Source organism: Hyla sarda, chromosome 9 (assembly GCF_029499605.1).
Source record: "Hyla sarda isolate aHylSar1 chromosome 9, aHylSar1.hap1, whole genome shotgun sequence".
Classification (NCBI taxonomy): domain Eukaryota; kingdom Metazoa; phylum Chordata; class Amphibia; order Anura; family Hylidae; genus Hyla; species Hyla sarda.
In genome coordinates this window covers 12251200-12272870 of record NC_079197.1, presented here as the reverse complement: position 1 = coordinate 12272870, position 21671 = coordinate 12251200, and the positions used below count along the sequence as shown (strand labels likewise).

Below are 21671 nucleotides of genomic sequence, written 5' to 3'. Positions count from 1 at the left end.
CAGAGCTCTCTGCTGACATCACGAGCACAGTGCTCTCTGCTGACACCTCTGTCCATTTTAGGAACTCTACAGAGCAGCATATCTTTTCTATGGGGATTTTTTCCTGCTCTGGACAGTTCCTAAAATGGACAGAGATGTCAGCAGAGAGCACTGTGTTCCAAAAAGAAAAGAATCTCCTCTGGAGCATACAGCTGCTAATAAGTACCGGAAGGATTAAGATTTTTTAATAGAAGTAATTTACAAATCTGGCACCAGTTGATTTAAAAAAAAAAATTATACATAAAGTTTTCCACTGGAGTACCCCTTTAATGGAGTGAATAAATGGACGTTTTACCAGTGCGGTGAATACCTTGGATTCTTTATAAAAGAGAAGCTACAACGTCATAAACACAACCCACAGGAAGATTTATTTCATCCCATACAGTGAATAGTTACAGAGGAAATCGCACGTATCCCATTCATTTCCATGGAACACATGACAATATATATATATCTCAGCAGCTTAAAGGGGTTATCCAGGAAAAACATTTTTTTTTATATATATATATCAACTTGCTACAGAAAGTTAAACAGATATGTAAATGACTTCTATTAAAAAATCTTAATCCTTTCAGTACTTATGAGCTTCTGAAGTTAAGGTTGTTCTTTTCTGTCTAAGTCCTCTCTGATGACACCTGTCTTGGGAACCACCCAGTTTAGAAGCAAATCCCCATAGCAAACCTCTTCTAAACTGGGCAGTTCCCAAGACACGTGTCATCAGAGAGCACTTAGACAGAAAAGAACAACCTTAACTTCAGAAGCTCATAAGTACTGAAAGGATTAAGATTTTTTAAGAGAAGTCATTTACAAATCTGTTTAACTTTCTGGAGCCAGTTGAGATTTATAAATATTATATATATTTATAAAAGTTTTTTCCTGGAATACCCCTTTAACCTGCCTAACAGTGCACTTTATCCGATCACAGAATCACATCACTAGGGTACTACAGATCCCAGCATTCCTGCCTAGGCTGGCATAAACACATAAACACAAATAAATAGCATTTCTTCTTATTCTGTACACTTGTGGTGTTCCCCAATCGGTGGCCCTCTGTTACACGATGGGAGTTGTAGTTTTGCAAATAGGGCCAAGGGGTGGGGGGGGGGGGGGGAACACTTTCCTAAAGAATTTATACATCATTGCTGCTCCCCCTGCAGGGCGTACAGGGGATGACAAATATATAGGTGGTGCCATGTTGTGCCCACGCATAGGTATGAAGGACCTGACAATTACTCATTGCTAATGCTTTCAAGTAATCTCACAGAATATATATAGGGGATACAAAGAGCAAGTAAAATTAAAGGGGTATTCCATAATTTTTTTTTTCTTTTTTCATATCAACTGGCTTGAGAATGTTAAACAGATTTGTAAATTACTTCTATTGAAAAAAATAAATATTAATCCTTCCAGTACTTATCAGCTGCTGAAGTTGTGTAGTTCTTTCCTGTCTGACCACAGTGTTCTCTGCTGACACCTCTGTCCATTTTAGGAACTGTCCAGAGTAGGAGCAAATCCCCATAACAAACCTATCCTGCTCTGGACAATTCCTGAGACAGACAGACAGGTGTCAGCAGAGAGCACTGTGGTCAGATAAAAAATGAACAACTCAACTTCAGCAGCTGATAAGTACTGGAAGCATTAAGATTTTTTTTTAATAGTAGTAATTTACAAATCTGTTTAACTTTCTGGAGCCAAATGATATGAAAAAATAAAAATTAATTAAATTAAAAGCAGGGTTTCCCACCCAGAGTGCCTCCAGCTGTTGAAAAACTACAATTCCCAGCATGCCCGGACAGCCGTTGGCTGTCCGGGCATGCTGGGAATTGTAGTTTTGCAACAGCTGCCAGTACCCTGGTTGGGAAATATGGGCACAGCTACCACCGTGCAGCCCCATGGATGAGAAGCCAACTACAGGATTAACCCTCTAAACCCCTAATACTTTTACCGGAAAGTAAACGTTTTTAAAAAAGGGACCTCCGCCCACTCACCAAGGCAGAGAGCCTCGCTTCTCTAGTCTGGGACACCTCAGAGGTATGAGGTCAATTACGCCTCAGTGATCCCGATACGTAGAGATAGCTTTTATATACAGTGAAGAGGCTGGCAAACCAAGGGTTAAACCTGACTTTGGGCACACACGGGGGCATATATGAAGACATAAGTGGAGAGCCGGGGAGGCGAATCAATGTCTGGAATGTCGTAGGACCTGGACACAGGAGAGAAAGGAGATGACGGCTCAGTAGGGTGGGGAGATCACTCCGTCTGGGGCACAGAGATGGAGGGTCCCTTGGGGTCATCGAAGCGGTCCATGGTCTTCAGGCTCATAACCATGTGCAGTCCGTAGGTCAGGATGAAGACGAAAAGCAGAGTGGTGATGAGACCCATCCAGATCCCGGGAGAGAAGAAGCCGGCGCAGTCACTGGCGTAGGAAAACCTCACACTGGTCATATTGAAGGCCTGGATCTAATGGGAGAAAGAAAGATGGGGTTAAATACATATCCTGTACTGATCCTGAGTTATATCCTGTATTATACCCCAGAGCTGTACTCACTATTCTGCTGGTGAGGTCACTGTGTACATACATTACATTACTTATCCTGTACTGATCCTGAGTTATATCCTGTATTATACTCCAGAGCTGTACTCACTATTCTGCTGGTGAGGTCACTGTGTACATACATTACATTACTTATCCTCTACTGATCCTGAGTTATATCCTGTATTATACTCCAGAGCTGTACTCACTATTCTGCTGGTGAGATCATTGTGTACATACATTACATTACTTATCCTGTACTGATCCTGAGTTATATCCGCTATTATACTCCAGAGCTGTACTCACTATTCTGCTGGTGAGGTCACTGTGTACATACATTACATTACTTATCCTGTACTGATCCTGAGTTATATCCTGTATTATACTCCAGAGCTGTACTCACTATTCTGCTGGTGAGGTCACTGTGTACATACATTACATTACTTATCCTGTACTGATCCTGAGTTATATCCTGTATTATACTCCAGAGCTGTACTCACTATTCTGCTGGTGAGGTCACTGTGTACATACATTACATTACTTATCCTGTACTGATCCTGAGTTATATCCTGTATTATACCCCAGAGCTGTACTCACTATTCTGCTGGTGAGGTCACTGTGTACATACATTACATTACTTATCCTGTATGTGATGTCCCATTAGGGATACAGTGAAGTCTTCTGTGACACCCTCTCCCACCTACCTGAAAATCGGTGATGGTCAGGTGCCAGTTGGAAGAAGGGGAAGTTTCGGAGGTGTTCCTGACCAGGAGGGGTCCATACTTGGCCATGGTGCTGACGTACTCGCAGCGGTAGGAGTAGATACTGGGAGCGTTGACCTGAGGGGCCAGGAACGTGGCGTTCACTGTGCCGTTAAACACCTCCACGCTGTTCAAAGTGAACCAAAATCTCCCCGATACTGGATACCAGCTCCTCTCCATTTGGAAGCTGCGGAGATCAGAAAAAATGTTAAAAGAGACAACAAAAAGAAAAAACTAAAGTAAAAAATGACATCACGGAAATGATGACATCAGAACTCATCAACGACACTTGATGATGTCAGCGCACAGACAAACCCTGGTCGGTACTTACACTATTCTCACATTCTCATTGTCGTACTTCAGCACCAGCCTGCAAGAAAAACATAAAACACAGAAAATTAAAAATGAAGGTGGAACGGGCAGAACGTGGGGATCGGGTCGTGTGTACAGGTCATTGCTTAAAGGGGTACTCCGGTGGAAAACAATTGTTTTCATATCAACTGGCTACAGAAAGTTATACAGATTTGTAAATTACTTCCATAAAAAAAAAATCAGTACTTAGATGCTGTATGCTCCACAGGAAGTTGTGTAGTTCTTTCCAGTCTGACCACAGTGCTCTCTGCTGACACCTCTGTCCATGTCAGGAACTGTCCAGAGCAGGAGAAAATCCCCATAGCAAATCTATCCTGCTCAGGACAGTTCCTGACATGGTCAACAGAGAGCACTGTGGTCAGACAGAAAGGAACTACACACCTTCCTGTGGAGAATACAGCAGCTGATAAGTACTGGAAGGATTAAGATTTTTTTTTTTAATAGAAGTCATTTACAAATGGAGCCAGTTGATTTTAAAAAACAAAAACAAAACATGGTTTTCCACCGGAGTACCTCTAATGTGTCATCTGCACCAATATTCGGCCATTGAATAGGAACGTAGGCTGCAGTGATAGCACATTAAAGGGGTACTCCGCCCACAGACATCTGATCCCCTAGCCAAAGGATGTTTAATCGTGGGGGTTCCGCAGTATGTTTAGAACACTGGGTTTCCAAGGCCAGAGACGTGATGTTACGCCGGGCCCCTTGTGACATCACACCACACCCCCTCATGACTATGGGAGAGGGCGTGACGGTCATCACGCCCCCTCCCATAGTCATGAGGGGGTGTGGTGTGAAGGCACGTGATCAGGACCCCCCCCCCCCCCCGCATTCAGACATCTTATTTTTTGGATAGGGGATAAGATGTCTGTGGGCGGAGTACCCCTTTAAGATGAGCCAGCCCACACCCCCCAACATACAGGAAGAGGAAGGAGACCTACCCTTAAAAAATATATTAAAGAGGAACTCCGATGTTGTGTAGAAAAACATACACATGCTGCAGTTGCAATGCTGCTTACCTGTCTGTCCTAGTTGTGAAACCACCAAAACTCCATTTGTTTTGGGGATCTCAGTCCTGTACTTACTGGTTGTACTTCCCAGTTGAACAGTTGCTCAGTACTACAATTCCCAGAATGCATTGTTTTCAATTTACCACAATCCTCCCACCCTGCCTACTCCCCTCCCACAACACCCCTGCCAGTTCACCGCCCAGAAGTGCTGCAGAACATTTCATAGCAGACTGAGGTTGCTGCATCTGCTGTATCCATTTCCTGTCTGCTCCTCTGCCTGTGGCAACGCTAAGCACAAAGCAGCTTGCTGTAATCACACCTTATTCTTCCCTAAATGCCCCAATAAAAAGGTATATATGTATATGACAGTTAGATGGTGATGAAGGGGCTGGTCAGAGGTGATGACATCACTCAGGGGGTGGGGCTAAAGCTTAGATACAAGATCCAGCCACACCCCATGAGACAGCAGCAGATGAGTATGCATTGTCTAGGGTGGGAGAGAGTAGCTGGGGGGACAACACCACACTGACAATGAGAAGACTACACAACTTCCTGTGAGGAGAGAGTGAGGAGCCAGGGAACTGCTGAGACAACACCACACCTCTCGGAAATTCTGTTGCAGCGGAGCCCCATTACTCCAGTGCACACTACGGAATTTTAGCAGCACAGCATTCCGACACTAATTTATCTACAGAAGGAATAAACTTGGTCATTCTTTCGTCTGAATACATTCCCGTCTATGGTGGCGGCAATGCCCGCGTGGTGCATGGTACAACAGGCATTAGGGCAGATAAGCATTTGATTAGTAATCCTGCCCGAGTTATGCATGAACCCTTTAAGCCAGTGTTTCCCAACCAGGGTGCCTCCAGCTGTTGCAAAACTACAACTCCCAGCCTGCCTGGACAGCCGTTTGCTGTCTAGGCATGCTAGGAGTTGTAGTTTTGCAACAGCTGGAGGCACACTAGTTATAAAACACTGCTTTAAGCTCAGCATTTCCCAACCAGCGTGCCTCAGGCTGTTTCAAAACTACAACCCCAGCATGCCCAGACAGCCGTTGGCTGTCTGGGCATGCTGGGAGTTGTAGTTTTGCAACAGCTGGAGGCACACTGGTTAGAAAACAATACTTATGGCAATATTACGCACTATTGCTGCCCCCATAGATGGCAATGTATTCCGCACTGTTCCACGGGATGCCTTCGGAATCTCAGATTTTATATCAACTTGGTACAATGTAACCAATGACATCACTCACGTGGCGCTACTTCCGTTGCAGAAAGAGTCCTTGGCGATATCTTCGGACCCACGGAACGTAAGGTTAGTGAGATCCATCTCCCGACCCATAAACACTGTGATGTTTGAGGCCCAGAACAGGATACAGGGAACATTTCCAGTCCCGTTGTGGGACACGGGGGGATACGTAGGTGTCGGTGTTGCGGTCGCCAACAGCTGGCGCCCAAAAGTGCCCACGGCAGCAAAGTCATTTTCCTTGTTTACCTGAAAGGGGGAAAAAAAATAAAAGATATCTTAAAAAAACTGAGACTTAGCAGTAAGTGACCCCACAGGCTTTATATATATGTCTGGAGAAAGATGTGTGACCCTTAAAGAGAACCTGTCATCAGATTTTAACATAGATAACCTGTGGCAATAAGTTATTCAGTAGAATCTCCCAATAGCGGACACTCACGGGAATAAAAAAAGTTCCACTATTGGGAGATGTCCCTTATTGGGAAAAAAGGCTCAAAAATCTAAATGACAGAATACTGTCCTGTACTCACTCCAGAGTGTAATTACCTACATAACACGATAAAATTGACGCTCCTCTGCTCTTCACTCAGTGAGGACAGTGACGGCCGTGAGCAGCGCCACTTGTCACTTCGGACCGCCGCTGCTCACGGCCGTCACTGTCCTCATTGAGTGAAGAGCAACGGAGAGTCACTCATCACTGCCTGCTTGTCAGGGAAGTAGTAAGAAGAACAGGGGGATGATGGAATAGGGGGATGATTTGGCACAAGGGGTGCAAATACATTAAGTCCTATGGGACTATGCAGGGGAATTAAAAACTGTCCACTAAAGGAGATTTCACTGTATCTGGTTCCTGCCCACAAGGATGGTGAGGATATGAAGTTTAAAAGTCTCCCCTGCTGGCCCTGAAAGTAGTCCCCTGGTTCCCGACTAGGTACTCACCTAGTCCGGCTGTAAACCCCTGGGTAAGAGCTATACTCACCTAGTCTGGCTGTAATCCCCTGGGCGAGAGCTATACTCACCTAGTCCGGCTGTAATCCCCTGGGCGAGACCTATACTCAACTAGTCCGGCTGGAATCCTCTGGGCGAGACGATTCCACCCCCTCAACGTGATTGACAGCCCGGGCACAGCCCACATAATCACACTGCTCTGTCTGCTTAGGGAGCAGAGGGGTGACGAAAGCGGTCAATCACGATGGGGGAGAGTGATTACAGCCGAGAAGACAGGACTAGGTGAGTATAGCTCTCGCCCAGGGGACTATTTACAGGGGGAGAGTTATTAACTTCATACCCTCACCATCTCTGCCGGCAGGAAAGTCTCTCGGGGATGTAAGGAAGAAGATTTTACCATATCTAATGCGTTGCCACAAGTTCTATTGGTCCAATCTGAATGAAATCGGAATGCCATTTGTTGCCAGATGCATCTGTACAACAGATCCAACAATTTTTCCTAAACTTGAGAACCCCCTTTAAGTTCTATAGTTTTGACTTGAAAAACTTAGCCATTACCACCATCAAATCTGCCAGGACTGCCGACAGACACCAAGCACCGGAGAATAGATGGTTACTAAACAGATATTCCTGACGGCTCGCCTTGACTTACCCATGATGGCCGGAGCGCTGTGAGGAGCGCGGTGTAGGGGACCCCCTCGGACTTCAGGGTGCTCAGAACCTGTCCTATCACTTCATCTGCAAAGAGAGACAAGAGCGAGATCATTCCTATTCTCACCAACACCATCGATCGGACTTTATCCGGATTCATGGAATAGTGATGTATCTGGCAGACTCACCGTTGGCTCGGAGAATGTCTTTGGTGGCTACAATCCCTGCACTAAGGGAGGGGGAAAAAGAAGAAGCTGTAAATGACTATAAACATCACATACAATACATGGGGCCAAATATACTGTGTGTCAAGGGGATCAGCTGTACTGACCCAAAGCATTATCCACAGGTAATAAAGTGCTCACACTGATCTAAACACTAGGGGCGCTGATGACTCCTGTGAAAGCAATATGGCAGCCACCAAGCCCAGCAGTGCCTGGTACGGAAGATAGGTATTTGATTAGTACGGCTGCCTTAGTTATACATGAACCCTTTAGGTCAAGGTTTCCGGACCAGTATGGCAGATATGTATTCGTTTAGTAAGGCTGCCCGAGTTAGGCATTAACCCTTGAATCTCATCGTTTCATATCCAGCGTGCCTCCAGCTGTTGAAAAACCATGACCCCAGGCATGCCCAGACAGCCTTTGGGTGGTGCCTGGTACTGGAGGCATTGGGTCAGATAGGCATTTGATTAGTAAGGCTGCCTTAATTATGCATGAACCCTTTAGGTCAGCGTTCAGGGACCAGCAGGCCTAAAGCTGTTGCAAAACTACAATTCCCAGCATGCCCAGAAAGCCAGAGGACCCCCAGCATAATAATGCCCAAGCCTCAGGTGATAAAGTCCATCCTAAGCGCTCACACTGATCTGAACACTAGGGGCAGTATTGACTCTTATAATTATCCCGTAAGGGCAATATGGCAGCCAAACAGCTCAGCGGTGCATAGTACAGAAGGCATTGAGGCATTCGATTAGTAAGGCTGCCCGAGTTAGGAGTTTCATATGCAGCGTGCCTCCAGCTGTTGCGAAACTATGACCCCAAGCATGCCCAGACAGCCTTTGGGTGGTGCATGGTACTGGAGGCATTGGGGTAGATAGGTATTTGATTAGAAAGGCTGCCCGAGTTATGCATGAACCCTTTAAGTCAGCATTTCCTAACCAGCGTGCCTCCAGCGGTTACAAAACTACAACTCCCAGCATGCCCAGACAGCCTTTGGCTGTCTGGGCATGCTGGGAGTTGTAGTTTTGCAACAGCTGGAGGCACGCTGGTTGGGAAGCACTGTTTTAGGTAACCTCTCAAGTACCAATACATCTATATAGAGAATTATAAACCAGTAACCTGTTGGCATAGGGCAGCCTCACGACAAGCAGCGATGGGATAGTCTCGTTGAGCCTCAGCTCCAGCAAAGTCGACTGATCCACGTGTAGGGGGCTCACACCCAGCTTCTCCTTCAAGTAAGTGGGCAGGATGTTGGCAGCATACCAATCCACAGCCGGCAGCACCAGAGAAGATGGGGAAGACTCCATAATATTCTACAAAAAACAAAAATGGTAACAAGAGGCCTGAAGAAGCCATTCATTGTACTGTCAGTCAATCCTTTGGAGTTTTACTTTAAAGGGGTACTCTACTGCCCCAGCGTTCTGAACATGCTTGGCGCAGGCGTCGAGATTTAACAGCTACGCCCCCTCAATGCAAGTCTATGGGAGGGGGCATGCCCCATACCATAGATTAGCATTGAGGGGGTGTGGCATGACATCACAAGGGGCATGACCGTTACATCACGACCCCTGCAGCCCGCACTCAGCGTTCAGAACTAAATGTTCTGAACGCTGGGACAGTGGAGTACCTATTTAAAGGAAACATGTAAGTCCGGCTGCGGGGAAACCCACCACTTTCATTTAAATGTCCCTTACGATTACCACCCAATTTATAGAGGTTTTGTTTTATTCAAAAATTATATTTAATACATTTTATTAATAATAATAATAATCATAATACCGTATATACTCGAGTATAAGCCGACCCGAGTATAAGCCGAGACCCCTAATTTCAACCCAAAATCCCAGGAAAAGTTATTGACTCGAGTATAAGCCTGGGGTGGGAAATACATCATCCCCCCCTGTCATCATCCAGACCCGTCATTAACATCCTCATCATCCCCTTGTCATCATCCCACACATCCCCCCTTCATCATCCCCTTGTCATCATCCCACACATCCCCTTATCATCCCACACATCCCCCCTTCATCATCCCCTTGTCATCATCCCACACATCCCCCCTTCATCATCCCCTTGTCATCATCCCCTTGTCATCATCCCACACATCCCCTTATCCCACACATCCCCCCTTCATCATCCCCTTGTCATCATCCCACACATCCCACACATCCCCCCTTCATCATCCCCTTGTAATCATCCCACACATCCCACACATCCCCCCTTCATCATCCCCTTGTCATCATCCCACACCCCCCCCCTTCATCATCCCCACCCCCCTTCATCATCCCCACACCCCCCCCCCCCCCTTCATCATCCTCTTCTCATCATTCGCCCTCAGTGGTCTTCAACCTGCGGACCTCCAGAGGTTTCAAAACTACAACTCCCAGCAAGCCCGGGCAGCCATCGGCTGTCCGGGCTTGCTGGGAGTTGTAGTTTTGAAACCTCCGGAGGTCCGCAGGTTGAAGACCACTGCGGCCTTCAACATGCGGACCTCCAGAGGTTTCAAAACTACAACTCCCAGCAAGCCCGGGCAGCCATCGGCTGTCCGGGCTTGCTGGGAGTTGTAGTTTTGAAACCTCCGGAGGTCCGCAGGTTGAAGACCACTGCGGCCTTCAACATCATCCAGCCCCCTCTCACCCCCTTTAGTTCTGAGTACTCACCTCCGCTCGGCGCTGGTCCGGTCCTGCAGGGCTGTCCGGTAAGGAGGTGGTCCGGTGAGGAGGTGGTCCGGGCTGCTATCTTCACCGGGGGCGCCTCTTCTCCGCGCTTCCGGCCCGGAATAGAGCCGTTGCCTTAACAACGACGCATCTGCGTCGTTGTCAAGGCAACGTGACTATTCTGAGGCCGGGCCCGAAGCGCTTAGAAGAGGCCTCCCCGGTGAAGATAGCAGCCCGGACCACCTCCTCACCGGACCACCTCCTTACCGGACAGCCCTGCAGGACCGGACCAGCGCCGAGCGGAGGTGAGTACTCAGAACTAAAGGGGGTGAGAGGGGGCTGGATGATGTTGAAGGCCGCAGTGGTCTTCAACCTGCGGACCTCCGGAGGTTTCAAAACTACAACTCCCAGCAAGCCCGGACAGCCGATGGCTGCCCTGGCTTGCTGGGAGTTGTAGTTTTGAAACCTCTGGAAGTCCGCAGGTTGAAGACCACTGCGGGTGGGGGAGTTCACTCGAGTATAAGCCGAGGGGGGTGTTTTCAGCACGAAAAATCGTGCTGAAAAACTCGGCTTATACTCGAGTATATACGGTAAATATTATTTATACTTTTATATTTTAAAATGATAATTTTACTTTAAAGTATACTTTAAAATATTTTTCCGTTTACGGAGATGTATGAAGAATTGTTTTTTGTTTTTGATTTTATCAGTACAATTTTCGTTTTTATAGGATCTTTTGGTCATTTTTTATTCATTTCTCTTCTGATATATGAAGTAATCAAAAATCAGCAAAGCTGGTGTTTATTTACTTTTACCCCCTTGACCGCGCGGATTTATTAACGTTATATTTTGGTAGTTTTGACATTTTTGCTTGCACCATTTTATTTGAAACCTTTAAAAAAAAAAAAAAAAAGGGGGGGGGGCGCATCAATGTTTTATTAGGGAAGGGGCCTATTCACATGTATTACATTTTTTTTTACATTATTTTATTCACTATTTTTTAGTGTCCAGAGCAGGAGCAAATCCCCATAGCAAACCTCTCTTGCTCTGGACAGTTCCTGACACGGACAGAGGTGTCAGCGGAGAGCACCGTGGTTAGTCTGGAAAGAACTACACAACTTCATCTGTAGTATACAGCAGCTGATAAGTACTGGAAGGATTAATATTTTTAAAATAGAAGTAATTCACAAATCTGTTTAATTTTCTGGCACCAGTTAAGTTGAAAATATTTGTTTTCCACCGGAGTTCCACTTAAAGGAAACACATAGACACATATAAGACTGCATAAAAGGAAACACAAATCAGACCCGGCTCATTACCCCTCCTCCCCTTAAAGGGGTACTCCGCTGCTCAGCGTTTGGAACAAAACGTTCTGAATGCTTAGAGCCGGCGCCGGGAGCTCGTGACGTCATAGCCCCTCCCAGAGGGGCGGGGCTATGACATCACAAGCTCCCAGCGTCAGCTCTAAGCATTCGGAACATTTTGTTCCAAAGGCTGAGCAGCGGAGTACCCCTATAATACAACCTGCAGAGACGCTGCACATCTTACCTCCAGATTTGGGAAGACGTTGTCCTGTTTGTTCCCATAGACTCCTCCGAAAGCTGTAAAGTCTTCAATGCTCAACTGGCAGAATAACAGAGAAAGAGGGGGAGGGGGGGTATTAATGTGATGAAGACGAGAACAGCCCCCGTCCGCACCTCCTCCATATATATATATATATATATATATATATATATCTCTATCTATCTATCTATCTATCTCTATCTCTATGGATATAATACCTTCTCTTGGAGGAAGAGCAGGACATTCCTGGGGCCATTGCTGAGAGCCGCATCCAAGTACTGACCCAACTGGAGATCGGTTGTCACGTGACCGCCATGTGCGCTGGGCTGCGATGTCCACAGGGAGCTGTCGGGAGAGCCACATTGTTATTTTATTATTATTGGCTATACATTAGTAAAACTTTGTGTTACCTTAAAGGGGTACTCCAGTTGAAAACTTTATTTTTTTAAATGAACTAATGCCAGAAAGTTGAACAGATTTGTAAATGACTTCTATAAAAAAAAAAAATAATAAAAAAAAAAATTATCCTTCCACTACTTATTAGCAGCTGTATGCTACAGAGGAAATTCTTTGCTTTTTGAATTTCTTTCTTGTCTTGTCCACAGTGCTCTCTGCTGACACCTCTGCCCGTGTCAGGAACTGTCCAGAGCAGCATAGGTTTGCTATGAGGATTTTTTTTTTTCCTGCTCTGGACAGTTCCTGATACCAGCATCAGGTGTCAGCAGAGAGCACTGTGGACAAGACAAAAAAGAAATCCAAAAAGAAAAGAATTTCCTCCGTAGCATACAGCTGCTTAAAAGTACTGGAAGGGTTAAGATTTTTTTAATAGAAGTCATTTACAAATCTGTTTAACTTTCTGGCACCAGTTGATTTAAAAAAAAATAAAAAAATAAAAAAAAATTTTCCATCGGAGTACCCCTTTAATATGGATTATTCTAATAGTAAAAGGTATTCCTTATGAATCCCGAGAACAGAGGTCAAATGTCCCCTGAATGAATGGAGTGACACATGCGCTCGGCCACAGCTCCATTCACTGTCTATGGGGCTTCTAAGGGGATAACTTATTCTCAGAAAAACATAAATAAATAAAAATTAGGAAAGTCCCTATACAGATACTGGTATCGGTATTTGCATAGATATTGGACATTATCCTCAGTTACCGGTAGACCATTAACCCCTTCCCGCAAATGGATGTATATTTACGTCCACTGCTGGCTCCCGCTGTATGACTTGTGCTCAGGAGCTGAGCTGGCATCATACCCGGTGGGTCCCAGTTGCTAACAGCAACCAGGATCCATGGCTGATGCCAGACATCGTCGATCAGGCTGATGTCTGGCATTAACCCTGATTGCGGCATCTAAAAGTACTAAATCCCATTCCTGGCTAGCTCAGTGGGCTGATCAGGACTGCCGTGGCGTCTCTTACCTTTCTCCCTGCCATCCGATTAGCTATGCCAGGCTGAAGTAATGGAGTACCGATAACACTGATCAATGCTCTCCTATGGAGAAGCATTGATCAGTGTATGCAATCTAAAGATTGCATGTTATAGTCCCCTATGGGAACTAAAAAAAAAGTGTAAAAAAATTATAAACTAATAAATATTTTATCTAATATTATAAACTAATAAATCTTTTATCTAATAAAAGTCCTCAAACATATGCGGAAAAATAAAGTAAGGCTGGGTTCACACCACGTTTTCTTAAATACGGTTCCCGTATACGGTTTGGAGGAGGGGGCGGGGCTTAACGGTTTGGAGGAGGGGGCGGGGCTTAACTCAGCCGTATTCGGGAACCGTATTTAATGCAAGTCTATGAGCCGACCGGAGTGAACCGCAGCCTCCGGTCGGCTTCGTTTTTTGGCCGTATGCGGTTTCCCGACCGCAGGCAAAAACATGGTCGACCACGTTTTTGCCTGCGGTCGGGAAACCGCATACGGCCGAAAACGAAGCCGACCGGAGGCTGCGGTTCACTCCGGTCGGCTCATAGACTTTCATTAAATACGGTTCCCGAATACGGCTGAGTGCGGACGCCGCAATTAAGCCCCGCCCCCTCCTCCAAACCGTATACGGGAACCGTATTTAAGAAAACGTGGTGCGAACCCAGCCTTACAGGGTTCAGAAGTGGACAATTTTAAGCATACTAATTTTCGTACATAAAGTTAGAATTTTTTAAAAGTAGTAAAATAAAACAAAAACCTATATAAATTGGGTATCATTTTAATTGTATGGACCCACAGAATAAAGAGGAGGTGTCATTTTTACCAAAAGGCGCACTGGGTAGAAACGGAAGCCCCCCCAAAAATTGCTAAATTGTGGGGTTTTTTTTGCCCTTAAATAATTTTTTTGTTTCACTGTACATTTAGAGGTAAAATGCATTACAAATTACAATTGTTGACGCAAATAAAAAAAAAAAAATAAAAAACAACCTTTCATACTTGTCTTTAGATGGAAAAACAAAAAGAGTTATGTCTATAAGAAGGTGAGGAAGATAAAACAAAACCTCAATAAATAAATAAATAATAATATATATATACACATATATATATATATATATATATATATATATATATATATATATATATATATATATATGTATGAGGCCTCTTCATTCGCTTTTATAATCCGGAGTGGTGCAGGACCTGCTGAACTATGAAATGACGACATCGCACGGTGTGCAGGAGAAGGTCCTGTACCATAACACAGATGAGGATGCAGAGGTTTAAAAGGGGTACTCCGCTGCTCAGCGTTTGGAACAAACTATTCCGAACGCTGGAGCCGGCGCCGGGAGCTTGTGACGTCATACGCTGAGCAGCGGAGTACCCCTTTAAGCGCAGGCGCGGAGGGAAGGTGAGAGGGAATTTTTACAGCATTTTCTTTTGGAGGGGACTTATTTGGGGGGAACTAATTGGGGCATCTACATAATAGGAGGTTCCCTACCTAACTATAAGAGGCTTTTACCTAATTGGGGGGAACGGGACGGCACTCTGCACTCCCCCCCCCCCCCTCAGCATTTCCTGCATTTGGACTTCTGCCAGGCCAGCAGGAGTCCAAAGTCTGTGCAAGAGATTAAGAGGGGGGGGGGGGGGGGGTAATGTTCCCTGGACAAGTAGGGAGACACCTAGTGGCCGCTTTTTTTTAAACACAAATAAAATATAGAAAACTTTTTATTTTAAACAAAGTACGTTAGAAAGATTTTTTTTTATTTATCATAAGGAGTGCAATAGCAAAAATTAGTTTTCATTTCATTATAAGGCTGATTTATTTTAGAGTTATAGGGGCAGTAGAAAATTGTTGCTGAGATAAAAATGTATATAGGAAGAAAGGATTAAGGCGCAGACTGAAAGATCTATAGACGAAGCACAAGTATGAGGAGGATTATACTGTGTAAGAGAATACACAGATGTATATGGAGGATTATATATGTGGATGTATATTTATATGGAGGACATGTGGATGTGTATATGTATATGGAGGACATGTGGATGTATATATATGTATATGGAGGACATATGGATGTGTATATATATATATATGTATATGGAGGACATGTGGATGTATATATATATGTATATGGAGGACATGTGGATGTATATATATATGTATATGGAGGACATGTGGATGTATATATATGTATATGGAGGACATGTGGATGTATATATATGTATATGGAGGACATATGGATGTGTATCTATATATGTATATATATGGTGGACATGTGGATGTATATATGTATATGGAGGACATATGGATGTGTGTATATATAAATATATATATGGTGGACATGTGGATGTATATATATGTATATGGAGGACATATGGATGTGTATATATATGTATATGGAGGACATGTGGATGTGTATATATATATGTATATGGAGGACATATGGATGTGTATCTATATATGTATATGGAGGACATATGGATGTGTATCTATATATGTATATGGAGGACATATGGATGTGTATCTATATATGTATATGGAGGACATATGGATGTGTATATATATATGTATATGGTGGACATGTGGATGTATATATGTATATGGAGGACATGTGGATGTATATATATGTATATGGAGGATTATATATGTGGATGTATATGTATATGGAGGACATGTGGATGTATATATATGTATATGGAGGATTATATATGTGGATGTATATATATATATATATATATATATGTATATGGTGGACATGTGGATGTGTATATATATGTATATGGAGGACATGTGGAAGTGTATATATATATATGTATATGGAGGACATGTGGATGTATATATATATGTATATGGAGGACATGTGGATATATATATGTATATGGAGGACATGTGGATGTATATATATGTATATGGAGGACATGTGGATGTATATATATGTATATGGAGGACATGTGGATGTGTATATATATATGTATATGGAGGATTATATATGTGGATGTATATGTATATAGAGGACATGTGGATGTATATATATATATGGAGGACATGTGGATGTATATATGTATGTATATGGAGGACATGTGGATGTATATATATATATATATATATATGGAGGACATGTGGATGTATATATGTATGTATATGGAGGACATGTGGATGTATATATATATATATATATATATATATATATATATATATATATATATATATATATATATATATGTATATGGAGGACATGTGGATGTATATATAGATTCAGGGAAACACATGACCCGGCCTCACATGACTCCTCACAGCGGCCCTGACAATGGTTCATTCATTTATTTCCAGGAAATTGTAGCCTGGGGAGTTTTCTGCTGTTATGGCCTCATAACAATCCACAATCCAGGGCAGGAGACATTAACCTGCGTCTCTCCAGATTGTGCATAATGACAGGATCCCAGTGACCCGACCATCACGTCCTGTACACGTTCTGTTTCCAGGAACTATTTTGAGGAAGTGGAATAGAGAACTAAGGGTCCGCACTCATGGATAGATATGGGGGATAGGACTTGTGTGGCTTTAATAATTTGGTGACATCTGTAATATAAATCCTCACACCAGAACCTGAGAGGGGAACGTGTGTGTCTGTATAATTTATTTACAGTACAGCAGCAGGGGAAGCACTAGGTACCGTACAGGGGGGAAGCACTAGGTACCGTACAGGGGGGAAGCACTAGGTACCGTACAGGGGGGAAGCACTAGGTACCGTACAGGGGGGAAGCACTAGGTACCGTACAGGGGGGAAGCACTAGGTACCGTACAGGGGGGAAGCACTAGGTACCGTACAGGGGGGAAGCACTAGGTACCGTACAGGGGGGAAGCACTAGGTACCGTACAGGGGGGAAGCACTAGGTACCGTACAGGGGGGAAGCACTAGGTACCGTACAGGGGGGAAGCACTAGGTACCGTACAGGGGGGAAGCACTAGGTACCGTACAGGGGGGAAGCACTAGGTACCGTACAGGGGGGAAGCACTAGGTACCGTACAGGGGGGAAGCACTAGGTACCGTACAGGGGGGAAGCACTAGGTACCGTACAGGGGGGGAAGCACTAGGTACCGCACAGGGGGGAAGCACTAGGTACCGTACAGGGGGGAAGCACTAGGTACCGTACAGGGGGGAAGCACTAGGTACCGTACAGGGGGGAAGCACTAGGTACCGTACAGGGGGGAAGCACTAGGTACCGTACAGGGGGGAAGCACTAGGTACCGCACAGGGGGGAAGCACTAGGTACCGCACAGGGGGGAAGCACTAGGTACCGCACAGGGGGGGAAGCACTAGGTACCGCACAGGGGGGGAAGCACTAGGTACCGCACAGGGGGGGAAGCACTAGGTACCGCACAGGGGGGGAAGCACTAGGTACCGTACAGGGGGGGAAGCACTAGGTACCGTACAGGGGGGAAGCACTAGGTACCGTACAGGGGGGAAGCACTAGGTACCGTACAGGGGGGAAGCACTAGGTACCGTACAGGGGGGAAGCACTAGGTACCGTACAGGGGGGAAGCACTAGGTACCGTACAGGGGGGAAGCACTAGGTACCGTACAGGGGGGAAGCACTAGGTACCGTACAGGGGGGAAGCACTAGGTACCGTACAGGGGGGAAGCACTAGGTACCGTACAGGGGGGAAGCACTAGGTACCGTACAGGGGGGAAGCACTAGGTACCGTACAGGGGGGAAGCACTAGGTACCGTACAGGGGGGAAGCACTAGGTACCGTACAGGGGGGAAGCACTAGGTACCGTACAGGGGGGAAGCACTAGGTACCGTACAGGGGGGAAGCACTAGGTACCGTACAGGGGGGAAGCACTAGGTACCGTACAGGGGGGAAGCACTAGGTACCGTACAGGGGGGAAGCACTAGGTACCGTACAGGGGGGAAGCACTAGGTACCGTACAGGGGGGAAGCACTAGGTACCGTACAGGGGGGAAGCACTAGGTACCGTACAGGGGGGAAGCACTAGGTACCGTACAGGGGGGAAGCACTAGGTACCGTACAGGGGGGAAGCACTAGGTACCGTACAGGGGGGAAGCACTAGGTACCGTACAGGGGGGAAGCACTAGGTACCGTACAGGGGGGAAGCACTAGGTACCGTACAGGGGGGAAGCACTAGGTACCGTACAGGGGGGAAGCACTAGGTACCGTACAGGGGGGAAGCACTAGGTACCGCACAGGGGGGGAAGCACTAGGTACCGCACAGGGGGGGAAGCACTAGGTACCGCACAGGGGGGAAGCACTAGGTACCGTACAGGGGGGAAGCACTAGGTACCGTACAGGGGGGAAGCACTAGGTACCGTACAGGGGGGACCACTAGGTACCGTACAGGGGGGGGAAGCACTAGGTACCGTACAGGGGGGAAGCACTAGGTACCGTACAGGGGGGACCACTAGGTACCGTACAGGGGGGAAGCACTAGGTACCGTACAGGGGGGAAGCACTAGGTACTGTACGGGGCAGGACTAGGTTTAGAGCACGTACTGTGATGACATCACGACACCCTCCACTAGATATAACGTACTGTGATGACATCACGACACCCTCTACTAGATATAACGTACTGTGATGACATCACGACACCCTCCACTAGATATAATGTACTGTGATGACATCACGACACCCTCCACTAGATATAATGTACTGTGATGACATCACGACACCCTCCACTAGATATAATGTACTGTGATGACATCACGACACCCTCCACTAGATATAATGTACTGTGATGACATCACGACACCCTCCACTAGATATAATGTACTGTGATGACATCACGACACCCTCCACTAGATATAATGTACTGTGATGACATCACGACACCCTCCACTAAATATAACGTACTGTGATGACATCACGACACCCTCCACTAGATATAATGTACTGTGATGACATCACGACACCCTACACTAGATATAACGTACTGTGATGACATCACGACACCCTCCACTAGATATAATGTACTGTGATGACATCACGACACCCTCCACTAGATATAATGTACTGTGATGACATCACGACACCCTCCACTAGATATAATGTACTGTGATGACATCACGACACCCTCCACTAGATATAATGTACTGTGATGACATCACGACACCCTCCACTAGATATAATGTACTGTGATGACATCACGACACCCTCCACTAGATATAATGTACTGTGATGACATCACGACACCCTCCACTAGATATAATGTACTGTGATGACATCACGACACCCTCCACTAGATATAATGTACTGTGATGACATCACGACACCCTACCCTAGATATAATGTACTGTGATGACATCACGACACCCTCCACTAGATATAATGTACTGTGATGACATCATGTCCTAAACGTACTGTGATCACATTAGCTAATTTCCAATTGTACAACCTAAAACAATGACGTAGCAGATAATCAGAATCCTGTCATAATGACGTCATCACACGAACCCCTCCATGGGGACCCCGCAGTGACATTTACCGGATCCCTATGGAGCTCTCACCTCTCACTGGACCACAGGAGGACGGGCACCTGCTGGGAGGAGGCAGCGCGCCATGGCGCCCCGAGAACCAGGAGGACGGAGAGCGATAAGAAGAACGTCCCAGCCGCCATCTTCCTGCCACTGACACAGGGAAGACAATCACATGACTATACACCGATCAGGTGACAGGGGCTAAGTCTATTGGACGCCGTCAGTGTCAATCAGGAAGCGACGAGAAAGCTCTAAAATGTGATTGGACAATAGGGAATCCCTGGGCGGATACAATAGCCTTCTTACAACGCATGCGCTGCAGAGAGTCGTCGCTTCACTTAGCGCATGCGCAGTTATATGCAACCTGCTCTACGCTGTATTCAGAGCGCAGGCGCAGTAGAGATCAATACATTGACAAGGAAGAGGAGACGTCCATGATGTCCTCCCTGCTCCATCCTGTGCTTTGGATCCTCTCCATTGCTGGCAAAATATATGGGATGTGACAGAGAAAAAAAATATGTCAGTGTGAACACACCCTTAGATATTGATAACAGTCAATGCTGCGTTCTTATTAAGTCATGAAGGATTGGGGGAAAAAAATAAATAAATAATCACCATTAAATAGTGGTCTCAAACTGTAGCCCTCCAGATGTTGCAAAACTTCAACTCCCAGCATGCCCGGACAGCCGTTGGCTGTCCGGGCATGCTGGGAGTTGAAGTTTTGCAACATCTGGAGGGCCACGGTTTGAGACCACTGCCATAAAAAAACTAATATTAATCCCACATTGCATTTTTGTCTCCCATTGAAACCCCCCAAAAAAACAAAGTGAAAACCGCCAAGTGGGTTCTGCGTTTCATATTTCTCTACTGACGTATTGCCATGCGGTGAATTTGACAATTCTTGGGGACATTTTTGAAAAAAAAAAAAAGAGTAAAAACACAGCCTTAAAGGGTCACTCTCATTAAAACTAATTTATGCTATTGCACTCCTTATGGTAAATAAAAAATATTTCTAATATACTTTGTTTAAAAAAAAAAAAAAAAAAATATGAAGTTTTCTATATTTTATTTGTGCTTAAAAAAGCTCAGGAGCACATTTTCCCCCCATCTTATACACAGACTTAGGACCGAAGTCCAAACACAGGAAGTGCAGCCTGGAGTGCTGAGGGGGGGGGGGGTGTCCAGCCTCATCCAATCATAACTCCTCTCACACTTAACTGCTATATGCTGTTGGTTAGACACACCCCCCCTCCTCAGCACTCCAGGCTGCACTTTCTGTGTTTGGACCTCGGTCCTAATTCTGTGTATAAGATGGGGGAAAATGTGCTCTGGAGCTTTTTTAAGCACAAATAAAACAGAAAACTTAAATTTTTTTTTTTTAAACAAAGTTTTATTAGAAATATTTTTTATTTACCATAAGGAGTGCAAAAATTAGTTTTAATAAGAGTGCCCATATAAGGGTGCATTCACACGCTATTACTAGCAGCGCGTTTCACGCTGCGGGAGACCTGCTGCGAGTTACTCTACCATTGATTTGAATGGGTGCACAGACAGTCCTCAATAGTGTCAGATTTTTTTTATATGTTGTACATCCTGGCCAACCATTAACCTAATATACCTAAAAAAAATAAAAATATGCTTGATAATTTTTTTTTTTCTTTTCTAAGCCATTATTTCTATTAAAAAAGACCACTAGGGGTCCCCATACCATCCAGAACATAATCCTGTCCGGCTGCAGC

General features: G+C 45.3%; 1 protein-coding gene across 1 annotated transcript; it reads right to left on the bottom strand.

The window, feature by feature from the left end:
- Positions 1–384: 384 nt before the first annotated feature.
- On the bottom strand, positions 385–20174 carry ATP6AP1 (ATPase H+ transporting accessory protein 1). Its single transcript, XM_056539720.1, has 10 exons — positions 19963–20174; positions 12216–12342; positions 11983–12057; positions 8897–9090; positions 7748–7788; positions 7561–7646; positions 5968–6209; positions 3665–3703; positions 3277–3520; positions 385–2499 (listed from the first exon to the last, which is right to left on the bottom strand). The coding sequence occupies exons 1-10, from the start codon at positions 20070–20072 to the stop codon at positions 2290–2292; spliced, it is 1368 nt and encodes a 455-aa protein (XP_056395695.1). The 5' UTR covers positions 20073–20174; the 3' UTR covers positions 385–2289.
- Between the last annotated feature and the right edge of the window lie 1497 nt (positions 20175–21671).